The following is a 24,423-nucleotide window of genomic DNA, read 5'->3' on the forward strand; positions in this document are numbered from 1 at the left end:
AATAGAGAGAGACAGAGAAGGCTTTCCTCAGCTGGAGGTTTGCTGAGCTTGAGTTGGTTTTTGGGGAGTCCCCTCATGCCGTAACCCCCTTGCTCTTGCAGTCTGGCAAGTTCTCTGGCGGTTCCCCGGCGCCCCCGAGCCAGCCGCAGGGCCTGAGCTACGCGGAGGATGCTGCTGAGCACGAGAACATGAAGGCTGTGCTGAAGACCTCGTCCCCTGCCGTGGAGGACGCCACCCCGGCGCTGGGCGTCCGCACCCGCAGCCGCGCGAGCCGAGGTAACGCCGTCTTCCGGGGTGGCGCCCGTGGTGTCGGGTCCCCCCACAGGGTCCAGGTAGCTGTGTGTCTGTCCGGGCAGTGGACGGTCCACTCCCCGGGGCTCTCTATACTGACGTCATCACACTTTCCTTCACTCTCACCTTTGTGATCTGCCTTCGTAGCTTCATTTTGAAAACCAGCAACTTTCCCCAAAGCACAGCTTAGTTCACACAGGAGGCAAGAGTACTGTGAACGAACCCTTGTGGCTTAAAGCTGAGATCAGCAGGACTTCCCTGGTGGTCCAGTGGCTAAGACTCTGTGCTCCCAGTGCAAGGGGCCTGGCTCAGTCCCTGGTCAGGGAACTAGTTCCCACATGCCACAACTAAGAGTTCACAGCCAAATAAAGACAAATATTTTTTAAAAACAACCAGAGATCAGCAAACTATGTCCTCCAAGCCAAATTGAGCTGGCCATTTACCCTTGGAAGTAAGGTCTTAGTGGAACACAGTCACCTTCCTTGTGTGTATATGTGCCGTTTATGCTGCTTTTGCACTGCGGGCAAAGTCGAGGGGTTGCGACAGAGGCTGCCGGGACCATGGAACCTAATGTTTCTCCTCTTGGGCAGCGTACAGAAAAAGGTTGCTGACCCTGGAATTAAAATGCTGTCCCTTTTTGCCTTTTAAATCCTTGGAGCAGAGAGGAAACGCAGCTTCAAGATGGTAAAGACAGATAAGAGTTTCCAAGTTTGTTTCATAAGTTGGAAAGGATTTTTAACTTGGATTAAGAATTAAGATGTCTTTCGCATCTGAGAGTGCTTCCCCGTGTTCCCCTGGTCTGGGCTGATGCCACATTTACCTTCCTAAGTTCCTCGCTGCCTGCAGGGTCCAGCCCATGCTATTCGTGTGGTATGCTGCGGTCCCCTGGGGTCCGGTCCCCGCCTGGCCCCCACACTTGGTTTTCACTTGGTCCCACGTGGTGTGCGTCACCCTACTCTGCACACCATGTGTCTCCCTGCAGCCCCACCACGGCTCCTGCTGGCCCCTCTCCTCTGCCTGTCCTGTCACTGCCGGAGTCCACCTCCTCCACGCTCTCCACCACACCAAGCGCTCCTGAGACCCCAGGTTAGGTCTCAGGAACTTCCAAACTTTATAACTAAAGAGGATGAACTCCTGGAGGATGGACTTTCTCCTCTTGGTGTTTGCTTAGCACATACTGTGCACACAGACTAGAAGAAGCCATGTATTTATTGCCCAAATTGAAATGCTTTAGAGTGTAAAAGTGGGAACAGTGACAGACTTGATTTTCTTGGGCTCCAAAAATCACTGCAGACATTGACTGAAGTCCTGAAATTAAAAGACTCTTGCTCCTTGGAAGAAAAGCTGTGACAAACCTAGACAGCATATTAAAAAGCAGAGACATCAGTTTGCCGACAAAGGTCCATATAGCGAAAGCCATGGTTTTTCCAGTAGTCATGTACATATGTGAGAGTTGGACCATGAAGAAGGCTGAGCGCCGAAGAATTGATGCTTTTGAATTGTGATGCTGGAAGAGACTCTTCAGAGTCCCTTGGACTGCAAGGAGATCCAACCAGTCCATCCTAAAGGAAATCAGTCCTGAATATTCATTGGAAGGACTGATGCAGAAGCTGAAACTCCAATACTTTGGCACCTGATGAGAAGAACTGACTCATTTGAAAAGACCCTGATGCTGGGAAAGATTGAAGGTGGGAGGAGAAGGGGCCGACAGAGGATGAGATGGTTAGATGGCATCACTGACTCAATGGACATGAATTTGAGGAAGCTCCTGGAGTTGGTGATGGACAGGGAAGCCTGGGTTTCATGCTGCAGTCCATGGGGTGTCGCAAAGAGTTGGACATAACTGAGCGACTGAATTGACTGACGGTGTCCCTGAATTTAGTTCCTTCTCCCCTTCTTAATGCTGGACCTTTCACAGGGCTTTTTCTTTGATAGACAGCTAAGAATATGCTGGAAGAAGGGATGCCTGCCTCCACCCTTCCCCATTATCCTGACTGAGACACAGATGATAAATAGAGCAGTCAGCCCATGTGCTACAACCTAAATTCCAGACTATACCCCAGATACATGCAGGTGTAACTATTCACCTCAAAGCATCAGAGATTAGGTTCTCTGTGATTTGGTCTTTCTGACCCCTCTGATTGTCAGGTAGTGTTTGATGTGGAATTAGGAAAAGAAAATAACTTACTATTTGGCAAAGCACAGGCAATCTTTTGGTGAGCAAAAGCAGACAGATGCAACTGTGACAGACCACAGCCCTGAGTACTTGGTGTGGGACATTCTGATTGTTTGGTTTTCTACGTGGAAAGAAAAGTGCCCTCTTCTTGGCCACTGCTGGCTATAAAAGGCCTCCATTTCTCAGATCAATTAAGAAGTGACAGGAGAGAAAGAGTACGTAAACAAGAAAGAATGTAAGAGGAGAGAAGAAAGTTGGTGAGGTCAGAAGGTGAAGAAAATAATACCATTAAATGCTAAGCAGTAGAGACTGTCAGTCTAGACAAAGCGTAAAGCAAGGATAAGAATAAAATAAAACAGCTTTGCACTGTTGGGTGTGAGGTTGGGAATCACTGGCTCCCAAAAGGCCTAGGGCATCCTATGCATGAGTCTGCCTGTGCCCCAGCAGCTCTTGTAGGCGTTGTCTCCTAGGCTAACCGTGGCCACCAGGAGATCAAAGGCAGCATGAGCGCCTGCACTGCAGTGACCCCAGCCATCATGAGTGGAACTGCGGTGCCTTTGTGGCTGCAGGGTGGTGCAATGAAAGCCTCCCTGGGAGGTAGAGTCCAATATCGCTGTGCTGTGTGCTTAGTCACTTAGTCGTGTCTGCCTCTTTGCGACCCCGTGGACTGTAGCCTGCCAGGTTCCCCTGTGCATGAGGAGTCTCCATGCAAGAATCCTGGAATGGGTTGCCATGCCCTCCTCCAGAGTATCTTCCCAACCCAGGGATCAAACCCAGGTCTCTTTCTAATGGAACATAATTTGCTGTTGTTCAGTCACTGTCATGTCCAACTCTTAGCCACCCCCATGGACTGCAGCACGCCAGGCTTCCCTGTCCTTCACCATCTCTAGGAGTTTGCTCAAACTCATGTCCATGGAGTCAGTGATGCCATCCAACCATCTTGTCTTCTGTGGTCCCTTCTGCTTCTGCCTTCCATCTTTCCCAGCATGAGGGACTTTGGTAATGAGTCAGCTCTTTGCATCAGGTGGCCAAAGTATTGGAACTTCAGCTTCAGCATCAGTCCTTCCAATGAATATTCAGGGTTGATTTCCTTTAGGATTGACTGGTTTGATCTCCTTTCAATGGAACATAATGGGTTGTGCTAATTTGAAAAGAGAAAACCCTTCCATAGTGGAAAGGACAAAAAGAAAAAGATATTGCTGGCTTTGTGCAATGTGGGTTCATTTTCACTAACTGATGAAAAGAACTAGAAAGGAAAGTGGTTCAGTCTCTCTGTACTTGCAGAGACTTCTGCTTCCAGGTGGCTTGTCACAGGGAGTAGCAAGTCACCACCCCTGCTACTGTAGAAACTATAATAAAATAACAAAAACTTTCCTTCAGAATACATCAGAGAACTGTGAAAGGAGAGAGAACTAGACAAACTAGAATTCTGGGTGAGCTGAGGGCACCTCTCTGAGAGCATTCACCTTGTCTGGGCCCAGGCTGAGAGTTAGATTTGCTGTGAGCAGAGTAACTTTAATAGTGAAGAGAATCCAGCAGAACTTTCAGTAGTCATGTGAGCTGGCATAAGAGGATGGAGCTAGAGAAGCTTCAGATGCAGACAGTTTTCCTCATGGGACATTTGCTAAGTACTGGGGCAGTCTGGGGAGGTGGGGAGGGGAAGCCTGTGTCAGAAAGGCTGTAGAAATTTTCCTGCAGTCTTGAAGTTCTGAGGAAACAAAGACAATTTAGAATAAGCACCTTCAACAAATGCATACAGATAGTTAAAGACAGAGATGGACTGATTCTCAACGAAAACTGCTATTTGGCCCCAATCCTGCTCAGTCCTCCTGGGTGGCTCCGTGGTAAAGAACCCACCTGCCAATGCAAGAGACACGGGTTTGATCCCTGGGTTGGGAAGATCCCCTGGAGAAGAAAATGGCAACCCACTCTAGTATTCTTGCCTGGGAAATGCTATGGACAAAAGGAACCTGGTGAGCTACAGTCCATGGGGTCACAAAAAGAGTCAGACGTGACTGAGCGACTAACACAAGAACTGCTCAGTCCTTCACTATGTCTGCTTAACAGAAAGGGTAAAGACTAGGGGGAAATGACACTGACTTCAGACTCTGCATTCTTTTCTACACAAAGTACAGTCCATAGTCAAAATTAAGAGCCAGGAAAACAGAAAATGTGACCAAGAAGAAGAAAAGTAGACTAGAGCAGCAGATCCACAGATGATCCAGATGTTGAAATTTGCAGTCAAATTTAGCCATTTATAGTTGTTAAAAAAAAATAAAGGAAAATAGAGACAGATTGATCAACAGTTTGAAATTTATTTAAAAGAATCAACTGGAAATTCTAGAACCAAAAAGAAGATATCTGATATGATTAACTGATATGATGGGTTTAACAGCAGAGTGGTACCCGCAAAAGAGGTTGGTGGGTTCAAACAAAATAGGTTAGTAGAAAATAAACAAACTGAAGCATGGTGAGAAAGAATGAATGGAACGAAATGTAAGAGATCCACCGTGAAGTGGGATGAAGTGAGAATCGCTCAGTCATGTCTGACTCTTTGCGACCCTGTGGACTGTAGCCTGCCAGGCTCCTCTGTCCATGGAATTCTCCAGGTCAGAATACCAGAGTGGGTACCCATTCCCTTCTTTAGGGAATCTTTCTGACGCAGGGATCTAACCCAGATCTCCTGCATTTCAGGTAGATTCTTTACCAGAAGAGATAGGTGGGACACAGTCAAATGGTCTAACATATGTGTAACTGGAGTATCAGAAAGAAAAAATGGTAAGAAGTAATAATTGAAGAAATAATGGGTGAGAATTTTCCAAAGGCTCATGATAGATAGCAATCCACATATTTTAGAGAGGTGGCAAGGCCAGGGAGGGGCTTCCCTGGTGGTCCAGTGGTTAAGGATCCGCCTTCCAATGCAGGGGGCATGGGTTAGATACCTGGTCGAGGAACTGAGATCCCACCTGCCTCGGAGCAGCCCTTGCACCACAACGGGGGGAGCCTGTGTGCCGCAAGTATTGAGCCCCGTGCTTTAGAGCTCATGCTGTGCAACAGGAGAAGTCAGCATGCCACAAAGCAAAGACAAATATTTAAAGAGAAAAACAACAAATCCAAGGAGAGGAAATACTAAGAAAACCCTACCTAGGCATACACAGACAAACTGCCAAGACCCAAAGATAAAGATAGCATCTTTAAAACAGCCAGAGAGAGAAGAGTGTGCTCTCTGAGAAGCAACAGTAAGAATGATAACTCACTGTTAGCTGAAACTATGAAAGTCAGAAGAAAGTGGAATGGCAGCTTTAAAACTGCCAAAGAAAAAAAGAAGTTTCTAACCTGTTATAAATCTATACCCAGGGAAACTCTTTTAGAAATGTAGGTAGATGTTTATTACAGTAATATAATATCTATTTGGATATAATTATTTTCATTTTAGACCATTTCTTTGTTAGATTTTTAAGGGAAAATTAGTTGCAGTGTGTTTTTTCAAACTACAATTTGCATATTTTTTAAAAAATGAAGTCCAATTAAAATGACATGGTACTATCATGGTCTGTAATGTTTTATCTGCTCCACCATATCTTTCTCTATTTGCATATATTATATATGATAAGTTACACAGACATATCAGTATATATCAATGTCTGGCTAGCACCTGGGAGACCCTGGGGAGCCCCCTTGGAGTCTAAGGTGCGGGCAGTGTTCTCCTGTGGCTGTATGTGTGTGCACAAGTCCCAGAAAGGGAAGCATGTACACAACCAAGAACAGGCTTCACTGGTAATCGGGCAGTGAGGAAAGTAACCAAGAGGAGAGGAGACGAGGAAGCAGAACCAAGACTGAGGTCATGAGAGAATGATAGCATCACAGAACTGAGTCTGACGGTCCTAGAAAGATGGCCACATACTCCTTGTGGACATCTCCTGACATGTCACGGTGCAAGCAGTTCCCCAAGAGCGTGTAAGATGGACATATAGGTAGTTCTCAGTGGAAAGATCAGATGATGCCTTCATTTCCGGCTCATTTCAGGAGCCAGTTAGTTATATTGTATTATGAGCAAAGACAATTGCCTGAGCTTTGTGTGTTTGGGGAAGGGTAGCTTGGCATTTCAAAATGGGGCACTGAATTTTAAATCAATAGAGAAAAGGGAAAACAAGAAATTGCTGGGTAAAAGGCAGTTGTTCTGTTGATGGCTTTGTTGTGAGGAGGGCTGTGGTTTAGAGGCTCTGCCGAGCCCCGTCTGAGAGCTCTGCTGCCGTGAGGACTCTTGCCTTCGATTAGAACACCTAGACCAGCCTGAGAATACAGAAAAATTCAGCAATTTCAAAGTTCATTTCTGAGAATAACATATTTTTAGAGGGTTTTATGATGCTGAAAACACTAACCTTCTGATGGAAACAAGTAGATCAGTTGCCATTAGGCATAAGCAGAAAAAGTAAAAATGTCCTGATTTTCTAAATCCCAATGTTGTAAGTATGCTCTTACTCCTAAAACAAAGCAGTTTTTTAAAATGACCACAACAAAAGCCTTGTTCGCAGAAAACATCATTGTCCTATGGCCTCAGTTCTCAAATACATGCAAGTGGTCAAACACTGGAATCCTGGTTCTCGTTTGCAAAGTATGAATTATTTGTGTGTTTAATTTAGTCATCTGAATTTTACTAGCAGAAATTATGACTAAATTATAGAATATTACATATTTTCAGTCTATAAAATGTACAGTCTATTGAGCTGTGATCAATAATTCCCTACAATTTCCATTAATATCCAAATACCAAAGTTTTGAAAAATTAGTATAGAACTCAAAATTTAAGATAAATGTTTACTAACATTTTTTCCCTGTAGTTTGAGAAAAGCTGACTATTCTTCAGCTTTAACTGGATCTTGGTCAAGATCAGGGTACCTGTGTTCCACAAACACAGAGTCTGAGAACACTCACTTGCAGGCTCTTTATTATGAAGAGAAGTGTAAGCAGAGGAAATTCACAATATTGAGCACATTGTACATTTTTTTTTCTTACAGAAGCATATTTCCCATCTTAGAGAAGAGATTTCACAAAGAAGTTGATCAGTCACAAAGTTCATTTTTAATGAATCAAAATAGCATTCGTTTCTAAGTGTTTAATATGATTTGGAGAACCTATGTTTTTGTGGTACTTTCTTCTTGCTGGTCTAGAGGCAGGTGCTTTCATGTCAGACTTGGACTGTCCTAACATATAGCTATAAACACATTTTTTTTTTTTCTGGCCAGGAAGCAGATAAATGTACCAAAGAAAATGTTGTCTGGGGACTTCCTTGGTAGTTAAAGAAGTTGGTTAGGACTCTGCACTCCCAATGCAAGGGGCCCGGGTTCGATCCCTGGTCAGAAAACTAGATCTCTCGTCCTGCAACTAAAGCCCGGTGCAACCAAATAAATTTTTTAAAAGTAGACAATATGTGTTATCTCCGCTTTCCTAATGGAAGAGGGCAATCCTTTTATGATTTTTAAAGGCTAGGTAATCCAAAAAAAAAAAAAAGATGAACCCATATGTTACAAAATCCATTGACTTTTATTTAACTGAATGAGAAGTTAGGGTTAGTTGACATACACTGCTGCTGCTGCTGCTGCTAAGTCACTTCAGTTGTGTCCGATTCTGTGCAACCCCAGAGACGGCAGCCCACCAGGCTCCCCCATCCCTGGGGTTCTCCAGGCAAGAACACTGGAGTGGGTTTCCATTTCCTTCTCCAGTGCATGAAAGTGAAAAGTCAAAGTGAAGTTGCTCAGTCATGTCTGACTCCTAGCGACCCCATGGACTGCAGCCTACGAGGCTCCTCCTTCCATGGGATTTGCCAGGCAAGAGTACTGGAGTGGGTTGCCATTGCCTTCTCCTGACATACACTAGGCACACACAACCAGAGACAGACAGCTGAAACGTAACAAACATCTCGGGACATTTCTGGAGTGCATCACTGGGTATCTGTGATGTGCAGGGCACCATGTCGCATCGGGAGTCTACCCTCCCCCCACCCCCATGACCACAGGACCTGGCAGGTGGAGACATATCCAGAACAGTGAGAGATGGGGACACAGCTGTGTGACAGAGTATGGCATAACGTGCCACTGGCGTGGGTTCTTGGGAGGCCAGAGCCCGGAGGGTGACAGTCCCAGGTCACTGCGGTGCCCCTGCAATGGGGACGGGTGAGCTCCCTGGATCCGCCAGGTTCCGCCCTGACTCTCGGCTCCACGGGGCTCTGTTGCTGACGAGCTTTGCTGTGTTCTCCTCTCTGAGTACCTCATGCTCTCTGGTTGTTTGATTCTTCAGGATCCGCTAGTTCCTGGACTATGGGCATGGATGACTCGCCTAATGTCACGGATGATGCAGCTGATGAGATCATGGACCGCATCGTAAAGTCGGCCACCCAAGTGCCCAGTCAGCGAGTGGTGCCGCGGGAGAGGAAGCGCTCCCGCGCCAACCGGAAGTCTCGTAAGTGCCTCGGAGTTAGGACGCGAGACTCGGCCTCCTGGGAGCAGCCTCCTGGCTCTCTATGACCCTACGACTCAGAGGTGGGATTTAGTGAATTGTCCGTGGTGCCCGGAGGGCCCACGTGTGGTCTTCGACGAAGGGATTTTGTGCTGGACCGTCAGCACTGGCCATTGGGGAAGGAGGTGTGCCGCAGCCGCCTGTCCACCGTATTTGCCATGTCTGGTCAGGCCTCCCCTGGTTCACACGTTGTCCCCAGGAAGGTCTGAAAGGGGACACTGAAAGACATTTCAGTGTCTTTGGTGTGCAGAGATGGATACAGTGGGCCAGTTGCCAAGTACTGCCCTGAGGGCTTTGCTGAGGCCATATTTCTGCCCCTCGCCCAGCATCAGGGACCACTTTCTGGGCTGGAGACTATTCCCCAGTGGTTCACTGCTGCCCGTGAACATGCTGAAGGTGAGCCCAGAGGTGGCAGGTGATTTTACGGTCATTAGGATGCTTAAGATCGCTCATGTTAGCCTAGGTTGATCAGGCTTTTTTTAAAATTGCCTACTAAATAGAGGGTATTTCCTGCTCCCTGTTACCTGCTCCTACCCACTGAATGACAGGTGTGGAGCCGCCTCCGTGGGCACCAAGCTGAGTCTCACAGGGACGGCTCACTTCAAGAAGCAGGTTCTCTGAATCCTTTGACATGGCCATGGTCCTCCTGTGTTTCAGAAGAGAGCTCACCGCCCCAAGCCTTGGCCTGTTGCCGGTCACTCGAGACAGCTTGAGCCTCCACCAGCTCAGCCTCCAGGAATGCTGACTAGGACAGGGATTTCTGATGTTTCATAAAAAGGATGCCTGTTTGCCTCCCGTTGTCTTAGCTTCCAGAGTGAAAAGAGAGTGCCTCTCAGGAGTCAAGAGTTCAGTAAGAACTCAAACTCAGAGCCCCCCACGCAGTGCCACCCTGCACTCACTGGGGGTGGCTGCATTTTGGGCTGCATACTGTGGGCGCCCTGGTTCTGTTTGTCCCGTTGTCATGCATGTTTCCACAGTAAAGAATACTAAACCGAATTGCCACAGACTCTCAGACCCCGCCCCTTTTATATCATTGCCTGTAGATTCTAGGGGACATTTTCTCCAGAAAAGTAGGTTCCACTCAACACCACTTGCAGGGAGAAGCAGAGCCTCTCAAATTACAGAACTTGGGGGTTGGGGGCGGTGGTTCTCAGTTGGTGAGATAGGAGGCTGGTTTTGCAACACTCCTTAGAGGAGGTCCATCCTGCTGGTACATGCTTCGAGTACCTTCTTGAGTTGTGGTTCTCAACCGTGGGTGCACAGTAGAACCTTCTGCAGAGCTTTAAAAACCCCCGGTGTCTGGGCAGACTCAAGCCGACCACCGGAGAGCCTGTGCGGTGGGGCCTTCCCTGCGCCCCCGGGTGGTTGGTGTCACTGGAAGGACTCTTGTTCCACTTTGTGCGGCCTCTGCCACACTCCCTCCATTTTTTAAATAGAAACCTATCGTTCAGGGGGACTTTTTACATCTGTAAGAATATGTTTGTGGGCTCCAACATCGCTGTCTTTACGTTTTCCAACATTTCCTGGCACTGCTTTGCATCCTCCTGGTGCTCCCATGTGAAAACTTGACTAGGGGCTTGCAACTTAAAGTTGTTCCTCAGACAACATGAGCATCTCTTGGAGGCTGGTTAGAAACACATGTTCACAGGGACCTCTCCAGGGCAGCTGATTCAGAACCTGCATTTAACAAGATCCCCGGGGGACCTGAGCACAGTAAGGTGGAGGTGGCCCTGGGGTACGAGGCCAAGACTGGAATTGCAGGGTCCCCAGATGTGCACGTCTTGGGGAGCAGACTCTTCTCCAGAAGCTCACCCTTACTCTCTCCACACTGCGTGCTCCAGGCCAGGCCAGCATGTGCCTTTTTCTGAAGAGTGTGAAATAGCATTCTTTATGTTTTAATTCACTTTCTTTCTGCACACTGGGAAGGTCTAGCCTCTTGTGGTTTGCGTCTCTTCTGTTACGTATGGCTTGTCTACATCATTTGCATATTTTTCTCTTGCTGTTTTCATAATCAGAAATCTTTTTCTTAAATAGCTTTTTTTTTAATGAAATTTATGAAAGGTTTCTGGGGTCTTAAGTAGATTATCCTCAGTATCTGTCCTTTATTGAAAGTGCAAGTTGCTCAGTCGTGTCTGATTCTGACTCTTTGTGACCCCATTGACTGTCGCCCGCCAGGCTTCTCTGTCCATGGAATTCTCCAGGCCAGAACGCTGGAGTGGGTTGCCATTCCCTTTTCCAGGGGACCTTCCCAACCCAGGGATCGAACCCAGGTCTTCTGCATTGCAGCAGATTCTTTACCGTCTAAGCCACCAAGGAAGCCCTTGTCCTTTATTACCATTCTCTTATTTACTTAACTAAACCAGTAACCAAATGGAAGAAACCATGTACCAGTAGACAACTTCAGTGCAAAGTCTCCATCGGGAAGAGCTAGGGAAAGCACGTTGCGGGGAGTCGACCATGGGGGCGGAGTAGAGAAAGGATGCCAGGCCAGGGATTGCCCTCCAGAAGATGGGCAGGGTTGGGCCAGGGATCTCAGAGAAGGAGACTGCATGAGACAGGGGCCTGGCCAGTCCCCGAGGCCCTGGCCATGCCCTCCTCCTATAGGTTGTATGTCTGTGTTGGCAAAGAGTGTTGGCCCTGCCTTCCAGCCAGATTCTTAGAGAGACACATAATGTCAGTGGGAACAATAACACAGTCATAATTAATTTTCCTCTTCAGTCTGGCCAGAGAGATATTTTGCCTGTTTTTGTGGTTGACATAAAATAATTTCCTGTGGTATCGTTTCCATTCCAATCTTATGCAAAACGGCCCTATATTCTTTTTATTTAGCCAAACATATTTTGTCCCATGATGCAGTTGCTACAACAAATACAGCTCTGCGTGTATGTAAGTGTTTATCTGTGGCAGGTTTCGTTTATTAGTGATGGCACCATACACAGAAATTTGAGATGGGGAAGTTACTCTGATTTCTGTTATAAAGGGATGTAAACTCCAGCTTTTCACAAGAAGTTAAAGGAACGAGAAAAAACCAATTTGCAAAATTGACATGAAGTTCAGCTTGGGGCCTCACCCTGGAACAATGCTGCATCAGATTTGATTGTTTAATGGTGGCGATGAGGCAAGTGGATAAATGAATAACCAACATATTTGGGCTATAACTCATTTAGCTAAAGACAATAACAGTCCAGCTGTTGCAGGAAACCAAATTGAATCCAGCCCATAACCTAGAAATTTATGACCTGCAAGCCACTTGAGACTCCTCGTGGATACTTAAACTTTTGCTTTCATGTTTGATGCTGGTGGCCAGGCTTACCCCTGCCAAGAGTCCTGCTTAAAGCCTGAAATATGCAGCCAGTTGGGACACACCCAGGGCACTGTAATGGATTCCCAAGTTCCTAGGCTCTGTTCTGCTGTTTTCCCAGCTGGTACCATCAGGGTCTCAATAAGTAAAATGTTTTGAATTGTCCAGTTGATGTCTAGCCTGTAAAATGTCTACACAAATGCACCTCAAATGCTCCCCCAGAATCTAGCCAAGACTCTCGAATCAGCTGGTGGAGGTGACCAAGGAGAGCATTCTCCAAGCCCTTTGTTTTCTTCTTCTTTTGGTTTTTCTTTTCATCATATCAGGGAAGGTATCCATCTGGCCAAAAAGTTAATTTGGTTTTTTTCATTATATCTTATGGAAAAGTCCAAATGAACTTTTTGACCAACCCCATACTGTGTCCGGGCAGGAAATGGCAACCCACTCCAGTATTCTTGCCTGGAAAATTCCATGGACAGAGGTGCCTAGCGGGCTATACAGTCCATGGAGTCACAAAGAGACACGACTGAGCGCGCGCGCGCGCACACACACACACACACACACACACACACACACTTTGTCTCCAGGCTATTTGTTCTCTTAGGCCTCCCAAATGTTGGTCTTCCCGTGGAAACCTTAAAGCTGACGGGCATCTGAGGTCTCCTTCCCACTGTGATTCTGCGGGACAGGCTCGGGGTCTGGGGAGGAAAAGGGCCCTTGTGTTCTTTTCTCTGGGACCTATCTTCGGAAGAGGGTCTCTGCCCTGGTGGCTGCCTGCATGTCACCGTTAGCCTGGCCTGTCACAGCAGAGGGTGCACTAGGGGCTCATGGTTTGCCTTTTACTCTTTCCCAGAGGAGCCCAGGTCTTGTCCCACTGAGAGAGGCTGGATGCCCCCTCTCCTGCTGTTTCTCTCCAAGGAGTCTGGGCCCCACCTGTGATGTGAACATGGAGTATTGGGCTCAGGGCTATGTTTCTATAAAAGTGCGATCACTTTGACATGACCTACAAGCAATCCACCAATGTCTTAGGAATATAAGCTAGGTCATCTTTACAAGAATGGTGTTTCAGTGTGAGGGGCCAGAAGTCTGATTCTAGGGGCTGCTGGGAAAGGAACACTGAACTCTGACTTGATTTAATGACTGGACTCTCATTCCCCCTCTTACAAAGCTTCAGCATTCCTCTTGAAGGGCATGTGACATGTTCATGTTGATTCGATATAACAAAGATCTTATTTTATGACATATTGAGGGACGTTGCCATGCCATCACGTTACAGAATTACATGGAGAAGGAGGCTGAACAAATCTGAAAAATTATTGACCCTGTTTTAGGGAAAATGGTAGCTATACCTCACAAAATATTAGATTGAGTGCTGGATCTGATCAGTTCAATTCAGTCTCTCAGTCATGTCTGACTCTTTGCGACCCCATGAATCGCATCACGCCAGGTCTCCCTGTCCATCATCATCTCCCGGAGTTCACTCAGATTCACGTCCATCGAGTCGGTGATGCCATCCAGCCATCTCATCCTCTGTTGTCCTTTTTTCCTCCTGCCCCCAATCCCTCCCAGCATCAGAGTCTTTTCTAACGAGTCAACTCTTCGCATGAGGTGGCCAAAGTTCTGATCAGTACTCAGGTTAATTGTAATTTTCCAAAGTGGTGTTTGAAAATGTCCAGAAATTTTCCCACTAACCCCATTAAGAAAAATTTCTCTGCATGTTATTACATAGTTCTGCCCTCCTTACAAATTTTATATTCTTTTATAGGGCTAACAATGGAAAGAGCCAGAGGCGTTAAAATGAATGCTCTTAGAATACAGTAGAATAAGATGTTAGTAAAAGGACCAGAGTTTCTCAACCAAACTTTTGTCTTCTCAACATCAGTACTATTTACTCAGAGCCCAAATATACTTCCAGCTCATTAAAGCTGGACTCATTGCCCCTCTGAAGACAGCTAAGGGCACCCACCCGTGTACACAGGCCAGAGGACAAAAAGATAAATAGAATAAGTCTGAAAAGGAGCTCAAAGTCTCCTAAACCTGGTGGCGAACCAGTGCATTTTAGAGAGCCGATATGTAAGGGATGGGCCTCTGGGGAGAAGTGCCACTCCATCAGCGCCCACTCCCGGCTGCAGGAGTAGGGTGGCCAGAGAGAACGGGGCTGACAGCCGCTCACTGACCCACTGGGGCCGACTTTAAGCCTATGGTGGGTGTCCAGCCCTTTGCACTGGAAAAGGAAGATGGGGAAGTGAGGAAGGTATTTGTAGCCCGGGTCTTCATTGGGAGGGTCTGGGAGGCAGGGCTGGACAGACACAGGAAAGGGGCTTTGGGGGAGTTTGCCAGGGGTAAGCTGGGAGGCATAGTTAGAGTCTGGGAACTGGGGAGTGAGACGGTGCTTTCAGAATAGACGCCAAATCACCTGAGCCCTGGAGGCAGGTCCAAAACAGGGTGTACAGGCCCTGCACCCAAGCCCATGAGGGCGGAAGCAGCCCCTTGCTCTAGAGTTGCTGGGACTTTGATGTAATGGAAAGCTCAAGTCTTGGAGATAGAGAGGCAAAGCAGGAAGAGCTTGGAAGTGTTTCCCTGCACTGAATGGCTCTCCCAAACTGTGAACTAGCGTGTTGAAAAAGGGGGCTGGCTTCTGTGTCCCTCACCGTATTTGTCTGAATGGCAGGCACCCTTTTGCCCAGAGTGGTGGTTCAAGAGAAGAGAGGATCCGTGGAAGAGAGGAATATGAGACTTTGTCTTTTCTGCATCAGAGAGCTATTCTGGGAGCAAAGCAGAGGGTTCTCGGAAGGGGGCTTTGGAAAGTGCCAAGCACCTTACTGACAGGAGGTGACTGGTTCATCATCTTTGCTGCCAAGTTCTGATGGAATCCATCTCTATCTTGAGAATCTGCACAGTCATAACACAGAGGGGACTGGCTCCCATTTAAATGGCTTGGCTTCACTGAGCCTGTCTTCTTCCAGCAAGTAAGGGTGGTGTTGCCAGCCTCCCGGGACGGTTGTGAGGGTTAAGTGAGCCACCTGTGATGGGGTCTCACCATCCCCCTTCCCTTCACGCTGGTGCCCAAGGGTCCCGGTAGGAATACGAAGCTGCCTGTAGATGTGTAAGGGCTGCGTGCGGAAGTCACCCAGGAGCTTGTGCACAGAAGACACACCCACCTCAGTATCACTTTGCTACCATCACCCACCTCACTCCCTGAGCACCACTGTCCACCTCACTTGATCTGCTGTAATTCATGGACCAGACCCATTTTGCCCCTCTCTTTTTACCCCCGGGACTCCGGTGCAGTGGCTTGCCCCTGTGCACAGAAGCCTGGGTTGTCAGCACAGTGTGTGTCTAGTACTGTTGTGCCATCTTGGATATGTACTAAGCAGCTGGGCTTCATCTGAACAGGGGGAAGGCATTTCTGTCCTGGCCAGGACTTGCAGCAATGCTGAAAACTCTGAGCCCAGAGAGCCATGGAGGAACTGTTTCATTTTTCTCCCTGGCCAGGCTCCGCCCTCTCTCCCCCTGTCCTCCCTACTGCGTGACTCATAAAAGGCAGTCTGCTTTTGCATTTTCACTGATTGCTGTCTGCTCAGTGCCTAGCTAGCAACCAAAGAGATGGTGGAGGAGCGCTGGATGTGAACATAGCTACAGATGTAGGCGGGAAGTGGGGTAGGGACTCTGCACAGCCACAATCGTGGCCACACCAGCAGTTGTAGAAAGTGCCTGATACCATAAATGTTGGGCCTCCCAACAGTGGCTGAGTGGTAAAGAATCTGCCTGCCAGTGTAGGAGGCAAGGGTTCGATCCCTGATCTGGGAAGATCCCCTGGAGAAGGAAATGGCAACCCACTCTAGTATTTTTGCTTGGACAGGGGAGCCTGGTGGGCTACAGTCCATTGGGTTGCAAAGAGTTGGACACAACTTAGTGACTGAACACATCAACCATAAATGTTGCTAAGAGCCGTCTCGGCGTGAGTGAACTTAATTCTGGGTCAGGCCTGTCACCACAAAGGCCATCACCTTCCTGAGCAGCTTTGCTGCATCGCAGTCAGATGGCAATGACTTAAGTCAGGGATCTGCGCCTTCCAGGAGACCAGTGTTCCTGTTCGGGATACGTATGGCTGCGGCAAGGACTGTCTGATTCTCATTCCATTTAGGCTGCCGCAGGTCAGCTGTTTCACTCTCAGCTTTAAATGTTTCTCCTGACTCAGACAATTGCCCCGATACGGGCAATTTCAGTTCCCCTACCTGCCAAGGGCAGGTCCAGTCCTAGTAACACTCCTGTTTTTTCCTCCTGGCTCCTTAGTCCTACCAAGTTTTGCATGGTTCTATATATTCTTTTCCACTGGTCAGGTACTCCTGTCCGCTCTCAGCTGCTGTTCTGCATGCATCTCTGTGTCTGAAGGTGTATTCCTGATGTATCCATGGAGAGAGAGGTACTACACGTCTGCCTACTCCTCCACCTTCTTGTTCCTAAGTCAGGGATCTGAATCTCCCAGGAGGTCAGGATGCACTTCGGGGGTCTCTCCCAGAGACACTGGTTCTTGGTGCCCCAGGCTGAGTCTGCAAAGTCCAGTTTAAATCAACCAGCTTTGGGAACCTTAGCCCCTTGCTGTTGTCATTTGAAGTTTTGTGTGTGTTTTTTAGATTTTATTTTGAAAGAATTTTAAGACTTAACAAAAAAGTTTCAAAAGTAAGCTCAGAGAGTTGCCTTCTATCCTTCACCCAGCTCCCCTCAGTGTTAACACCCTACGCGCTGTAGGATGATGTGTCAAAAAATTAACTATTAACTGAACTGCAGTCTTGACTCAGATTTCATTAGTTTCCCACTAATGCCCTTTTCTGGTCTGTGATCCTACTTCAAGCCCCGTGTTGGGTTGTCGTCTTGTCTTCTCAGTCTGCTCTGATCTGTGGCAGACACTCATGACCTTGACACTTTGGGAAAGTACCGGCCAGTTATTTTGTAGAAAGCTGTCAATTTGGGGAACCTTGCTTTTAATGGACAGGATTTTATGTGGAAAAAAAAGATGGAGGGCAAAAGTAAGGAAATTAACCTAAAAGGTTAAATAATTGACATTGACCAAAAAAAAAAAAACAAACCCACAAAAATCCCACAGAATGTCTAGCATTGAATTACTAAGAATGACACACAGCTCCTGGTATTTAAGTCCAAAGGGGCAGGACTGGACCCATCATTTTTCTCCTTCAGCAGACAGGTCCCTCCAGGAACAAGGGCTGCATAAACGAACAGCTCTGATAGCAGCTGGGCCAGTTACGTCCCAGTGCCTAAACGAAAACATGTAGGACATCTTCAAGCTCCAATGTGAGTCCCTGTTATCCCGGACATGCTATTCTCAGGAGACTCATCAGAACAGTCTTTAGGATCTTAGGGATTACAAACAACAACAATGACTTATTTCCAGATCGCTTGGCATTATATGACAAAAAATGAAAAAAAAAAAAATCTGTCAGTGATCCAAAGAGCACGCATGTGGCTTTCTGTCCCACGGGAGTAAAACTCGGTCTGTCTGCCATCAGAATGAAAAATTGTCAGCGCGTGGGCTGCCAGGCCTGTCGGGGCACAGCTGTCCAGGGTGGGCTCTGGTTCGAGCTTCTTGGCCCGAGTCCTTCTCTCCCACCCTCCGCGGGGTCAGGGTCTCCGTCTCTCCATGCCGCTGTTGCTCATTCCCTGTCCTCATCTCATAGGGTTTCCACAAAATTCGGGTGAAATAATCCGAGGTAGTGCTCAGGAAACGGCAACCACTATCATTCTTCTCGGATTCAACTTAACAGAGAGTCACCTGGGAGCACTTCGGAGGATTAAACAAAAGTTTTTTTCAATTCAAGGGTGGAGGGGGGAAGAAAAGAGAAAAACTAAGGATTTTTCCCTGAGCCCCAGACCCCCCTTTTCTGCATGTTGACAGCAGGGGGTGCCCCGGGTCGGATCCCAGGGCTGGCGTTCCGGGAGCTGTCACAAGTCCTGGGGCGTCCAGGGGCTGCTGGTGCCAGCAGAGTGACCCAGGCTGTCTATGGAAGGGCTGCGGGGCAGACAAGGATAAACATTTCCACGGTCTGTTCTCTGTTAAGCAGCTGCGGGGAGGGGAGGCAGTGGCATGTGACAAGCCGGGGAGCTCCGAGGCAGCCGGAGCGTTCAAGCGGGGAGCAGGAGTTGGGGCGGTGGAAAGGGGCCCAGATGTTATCTTATCAGATGGAAGCCAGCCCCCCCACCCCCCCCGCCTTCTTCCTTGCTCGCCAGCACTTGAGAACATGCTATTTGAGAATGCCCTGTTTGATGGGAGGCTAGTTTCTGCTATGTGAGTCCCATATTCTGCTGATCCCCTCCTTCTCATACATCCCCAGCCCTTCTTTGCTTTCTGGAAATTTGCCGTGTGAGAGTCACCCCCTGTGCCAGCAGGGTGTGCTGCCCTGTGCCCCTTCCCTCACTGCACATCCCCATCAGCTCCTGGCCTCCTTGAGCTGACACTTGGCTCGAGGTGGAGGCTCCCGTAACCCCTGTTGAATGAATGAGTTAACTGATGAGCAGGTAGACAGACACCGTGAGGGCCCTTTCTGTGTAGGACTTGAATTGGGGTACCAAGCTGATTTCAATTCCCTGCATTACACATCTATAAGGTGAATTAACTTTGAGTTTTTAGCAAAGTGTTCGAATTCTTAAGGTCCTCTTCAGGGTTAATATATTCCTGGGAGAATTTATCTGAATTGTCAGGAAGGCCTACAGAAAGTAGGATTCCATAAATGGGGCAAGTTTTTCTTTGCATCTCTACCTTTCAGGGACTCATCTGGCAAGAAGAGGGACCTTTACTTACACTGGCTTTTCGCCACAGCAGAGAAAAGCCTGGGCCGGAGGGGTCTCAGGGGTCTACAGCATTAAAACGTGGGAGTAGACCATGAGGCCGAGGGCAGCAAGGCTGGGACAGTACCATTAAGCTTTGTTCTGTTCTCTGGCTTGCTCCCGGATTGGCTGGCCCGAGGCCCATATCTGTTAGGAGAGTATAGCCTGTTCTCTAAGGTGCCAGGGTCCTTACTCAAATATTTATATGAACTGAGCACTCTAGTTATAGGGCTAACATGTGAACAGATCTAAGAGAGGCATCTTTCAAGGCCCACCAGCTCGTGTGGTCATTGGGCCAAGCGTGTAATCCATGAGGGCGCAGAGCTGTGCAGAGCAGTGGTCACTAGCCCGTGCCACCTCCTGTTGCCAAGGAAATGTGAGATGCCCTCCTAGTGTAACATGGACTTCTTCAGGCAGAAGCTTGTATCTTGGATAAGAGGTCTCAGCCGTCCTTGTCAAGAATGAGAAATATTTCATCTTGTTTTCTGCCACTAAAATTATTATCTTTCTTTAACAAACCCTTGAAGGAGTGTTTAAAGAACATAAAGGGTATTACAAACTAGTGTTTTTATTGCTGCCCCATAGAACAAATTCCATTGCTCAGTTACATGCAATCTGCCTCCAGCCAAGGCTCTGGAGCCAAGCATTTTGTCTGGATGAGTTAGATACTCAGCCTGGAGCCCAGGACGTCTGGGCTTGGGGGAGGGTGAGCTGGTGCAGGAGCAGCTGTGGCCAGGGGGCTTTGGGGCCCTGCTGGGCTTGGAAATGCAGTAGTGTGTGCGGTGGCCTGATCTGAGGGTACCCTTCACTGCAAAACTTTGTGCTGCTGTTAAAAACCCTAAGTGTATCCATTCTTTGAGTTAAAGAGCTGAGCAAACAATAGGCTCTCCATGAAGTATCTGTTGACTGACTGATGGATTAGGTGTTGGCCCCTGTCCAAAGTAAGACTTCCCTGGTGGCTCAGATGGTAAAGAATCTGCTTGCAGTTCAGGAGACCCAGGTTCGATCCCTGGGTGAGGAAGGTCCCCCTGGAGAAGGGAATGGCTACGCACTCCAGTATTCTTACCTGGAGAATCCCATGGACAGAGGAGCCTGGTGGGCTACAGTTCACAGGATTGCAAAGAGTTGGACACAACTTAGCGACTAGCACTTTCCCTTTCCTGTCCAAAGTGCTGATTCCTGGGAGAGAAAAAAGTGTTCAATAGTAGATATTAGCTGCTGTCTGTTCTACCAGAGACCTGACTATTTGAGGCCCTTTGTCCATGGGCTAAGTGGGCTTTTGCCCAGGGAGGCATTGATATGGGAGTTTTCTGCAGACACTTGAGATGGGGACCTCGCCTCTGTGGAGGCCTCAGAGGACATAGGCCCCCTTGTCATGGAGGGAATGTGGGGAATTAGATCTGGCAGGGAAAGTGGGAAAACAATAAGGGTGAGCTTTACTTTCTCTGCTTTCTGATCAAAGGCCTTCCCTGGTGATCTCAGGGACTCTAGCTGATTGATGATTTAGAGTAGATGGTAGATCTATGACACATCACTTCTGAAAATAGAACAGATATCCCAAACTGTATATGACTTCCATACAGAGTAGGCCAAATACAATTTATCAGTTCAGGAAAATGTAATTAGGAAACCTTTCAAATGAAAAGACCAGTCTTGGAAGGGCCAGCTGCCTCATCCTTCAGCCTTATGCAGCCTCTATTTTGACACTGAACCTGATCACACTAAACAATGGAAACCCTATAATGTCAGGCAAACGTAAGCCAATTCTCAGTCAGTGAAATGTGAGTGTTCCTCTGACCGCCAGTTGTAAACCTCAGGGCGGGAGGTCACTGGTCCTTCTTGAGCCGTTTGTGTCTCACAGAGAACATCCACCAAGCCCACTCGTTGGCTGTTTGCTCCTTGGCATCGAGTCCACGAGGAGTCAGTGGTTCTTCTCTGTAGAGGCTCTTTGAGGAGTTGAGACCAAGACCACGGCGCTCGTGGGGGGCTCATCCTGACGACTCCCCCCTTGTGCCGGGTTCCATTAACACCTTGCTGGGGGGGCCTCTGCAGAGGTATGTCCCTGCAGATTTGCGGGATCATCTCACCTCACTTGCATCATTGGAACGTGTGTTTTCCTGTACTCTGGAATTCCTTAACAGCTCTCATCTGCTCCTTGTGCTGGGAAAGGCTGCACTCTAAACGTGCCACCTGCGTTTTGTAGTTCGCACCCTTTCTCAGACACCTCATCAGGGTGGGCCTCTCTCCGCTCCACTCCCCCTAGGCGGTCCCCTTTCTGCCTGACTCTCCAGGGCGGTGCCTGGGTCATCTCCAGGGCAGCCTCTGGCAGCCCCTAGATTTTTTTTCCTGCCCTGAAAACAGCCAGTCAGCCAGGGCTCCTTGGCAGGGGTAGGGTGGGGCCAGGGGTCGTGAGTGCTGTGGCTCCTTGGGGAAGGGGCCTGGCTGCTAACACTGCCCTCTCTTCTCACCCCTTCGTCTCTGGCCCCGGCAGTGCGGAGGACCCTGAAGAGCGGCCTGACTCCCGAAGAAGCGCGGGCCCTGGGCCTGGTGGGCACCTCGGAGCTGCAGCTGTGACCCCCACGGTGCCCTCAGAAGCATGTCTGCGCTGAGTGAGAGCTTCTGCTCGGGGGGAGCCCCTCTGGTGGGAGGTGCGGAGACTCTAACGCCTGAAGCTTCTGAAGGGGCAGCACGCGTGTCTCGGTGTCACCGCCCGGCTTGTGACACGGATCCCAGCGTCCCCTTCCTGTACTTTCTTCATCGTGTCCGCTGTGTGTCTCTTCTTTCCTTGACACCTGGCTTAGTAGTTCCAAAGCGTGACACTTTTTCTGTGCAGGAGCAGATCACTTCCGTCACGGTTACCATGGTCATGAGGCAGTTTGGTTAGGTTCACAGACTGGGTCCCTCCACAACACCAAAACATGCAGATGTCAACTCCAAAACAGAAAGCACAGATTGTTTACTGGTTGTGGATTTTAGATGTACTATTAATAAATGTTTATATAAATTCATAAATGTACACCCTGTTTCAAATACTAAATAAACAGAGTTTAATGCCGTAACTGGAAACCTTTATTCTCCTGCGTAGAACCTTAAATAGCTCCATAGGCTCGGCTCCTTCTGGATCCACAAAACCTCTTCTCAGGTTCATGAGAAGGACCCTGATTCCGTATGGCCTCCAAGCCCTTTGGATTTCCTTTTATTTGTTAACTGAGTGAGAAATGCTGACGTGTGCTCTTTGTAACTCCAGGTTAATTAGGCACAGTCTTCCTGGCAGTACAAGTTAGCAATAACCTCCCATGGATCACCTTACCTGCATGCTTTGTTTTTGCTCCTTTGTGATGCTGAAGCAATAACTAGAATAGTGTTTAAAAAATCTAAATTCTGCAACTCCCTCACTGGCCTCTAATGTAAAATTCTCAAAGAATTTACTAAGTCACGAAAAGAAAAATGAGAAGTTGAAGCTTCGTCTGTGGAGAACTTCGGAATGAGAAGTACTGTCCTTGGTGCTCAAGCACAGCCATCAGGCGTCTAGAGGGGAGGATGCTGCGAGGGGCTGCAACCGCAGAGCCACTCTGAGGGGCCTGAAGCCCTCCACAGAGACCTTCGGCCCCTCACAGGGTGCATGGCTCCCTCTGAAGAACCTCCATCTCTGGAAACAGGGGACAGTTAACAATTGCCGTTGCTCAGTCATGTCCAACTCTTTGCGACCCCGTGAACTGTAGCCCACCAGGCTCCTCTGTCCGTGGGATTCTCTAGGCAAGAATAGTGGAGTGGATTGCCATTTCCTTTTTCAGGGGATCTTCCCAACCCAGGGATCAAACCCAGGTCTCCCACACTGCAGGCGGATTCTTTACCGTCTGAGCCAGCAGGGAAGCCCAGTATTCAAGGGGGTGGTGTCAAAAGATGGTCAGGTCACCAATTCTACCAGTGTCTCACTTCCAGAACCTCTGTGACCCTGTGTTCCTGAATCTGGGCAGGTATCCTGTAGAGACAGGATGCAGTCATGTGGTCTGAAGAGCTAAGATAATATATTCACCCCATTGGCCTTTGTGATTTTGACACCCCCCCCACCCCCCCCCACCCCCCGGAACCTTCTGCATCTTCACTCTCTGGGAGACAGGGAGCTCTTTCAAATAGGCATTTGTCAAATAATACGTGAGTACCCCAGAGAGCCTAGAACCTGCAAGAGTTAGGTCTGTGTATTCCAGACAGCTGAGTTTATTTAATCACTTTATTGAAAAAGGTGCATAGGGTATTAATGTTTATTTCCTTATGGTTCTAAATAACATGTATTATATTCCACATGTGGTTTAGTGGTTTGTCAAAGCCTCAGCCTGGAATATGAACATGGAATTTCTGTATCACTGGGGATCATGATCGGCAAAGAAAAGGAAGATGAATTTTTTTCCACGCATTTAATGAACAAGTATTTTGATGCCCTTCTAGGGGTCCCTGGTGTTCTGCTGAGAGTTACTGCTGTAGAATAAAAGGTCACATTTGGAAAGAAGTGACTGAATAAATCTAATGTTAATTTTATTTTAGGGATTAAAATATTCTCAGAGGGAGCAAACTAAGTCAGCTAATTTCTTGGTTACAGCTAGGTAAAGAAGGCCTCTTTTTACTGGGAATTGGTTTAGTAGTTTTTAGTGAATCTGAGTGATTTTCTTCTGTTGTTCATTTCCTCTCTCCTTGTCGCCATTCATTCTGTCTGCCTCTATTGGTGTTTTTAATTCAAGACATTAAATGTTTCTTAAAGACTTTTGAGAAGCATTAAAGTGAATAGTACTTTGCACTGTGAGATGTTGCTAATTGTGCTGGTCATCACTACATGTATTCTTGTGCCTATTTCTTAATCTGGGTTGAAATGACAAAACTGCTGATAAAGAAAGGCAAATACTTTTCTTTTAAAGATACCTGTGTTTTAGTTTCTTTGGAGTCTTGAGGGTTTTTTTTTTTTTTTTTTATTTAAAAATAAACTTACTGAGAAAGTTTAGGGTGGAGGAGAGGGTGCACAATGATATACCATGCTTATGGATGGGAAGAATACTATTAAAATAACTAAGCTATTACACTCAGGCAATCTACAGATTCAATGCCATCTCTATCAAAATACCAATAGTGTGTTTCACAGTCGTAGAACAAATAATTCTAAAATTTTATGGAAACACAAATGATACTGAATAGCCAAAATGATCATCAGAAAGAACAAAGTTAGAGGCGTCACGGTCCCTGATTTCAAACTATACTGCAAAGCTACAGTCATCAACAGTATGGAACCAGTACAAAACAGACACAC

The 24,423-nt window shown here is 47.6% G+C and overlaps 1 protein-coding gene across 11 annotated transcripts in view; it reads left to right on the plus strand.

Annotated features, from left to right (window-relative positions):
* Positions 1-22,186, plus strand: part of FHOD3 (formin homology 2 domain containing 3) — a 521,378-nt gene extending 499,192 nt beyond the window's left edge. For all 11 annotated transcript variants that reach the window (XM_044934658.2, XM_044934661.2, XM_044934659.2 and 8 more), the window contains 3 exons: positions 102-276; positions 8,765-8,926; positions 21,619-22,186. In XM_044934658.2, the coding sequence (XP_044790593.2) occupies positions 102-276; positions 8,765-8,926; positions 21,619-21,701 (420 nt within the window). In that variant the 3' untranslated portion in view covers positions 21,702-22,186. The remainder of the gene's footprint in view (positions 1-101; positions 277-8,764; positions 8,927-21,618) is intronic.
* Positions 22,187-24,423: the final 2,237 nt, after the last annotated feature.

This window comes from Bubalus bubalis, chromosome 22, assembly GCF_019923935.1.
Source record: "Bubalus bubalis isolate 160015118507 breed Murrah chromosome 22, NDDB_SH_1, whole genome shotgun sequence".
Classification (NCBI taxonomy): Eukaryota; Metazoa; Chordata; class Mammalia; order Artiodactyla; family Bovidae; genus Bubalus; species Bubalus bubalis.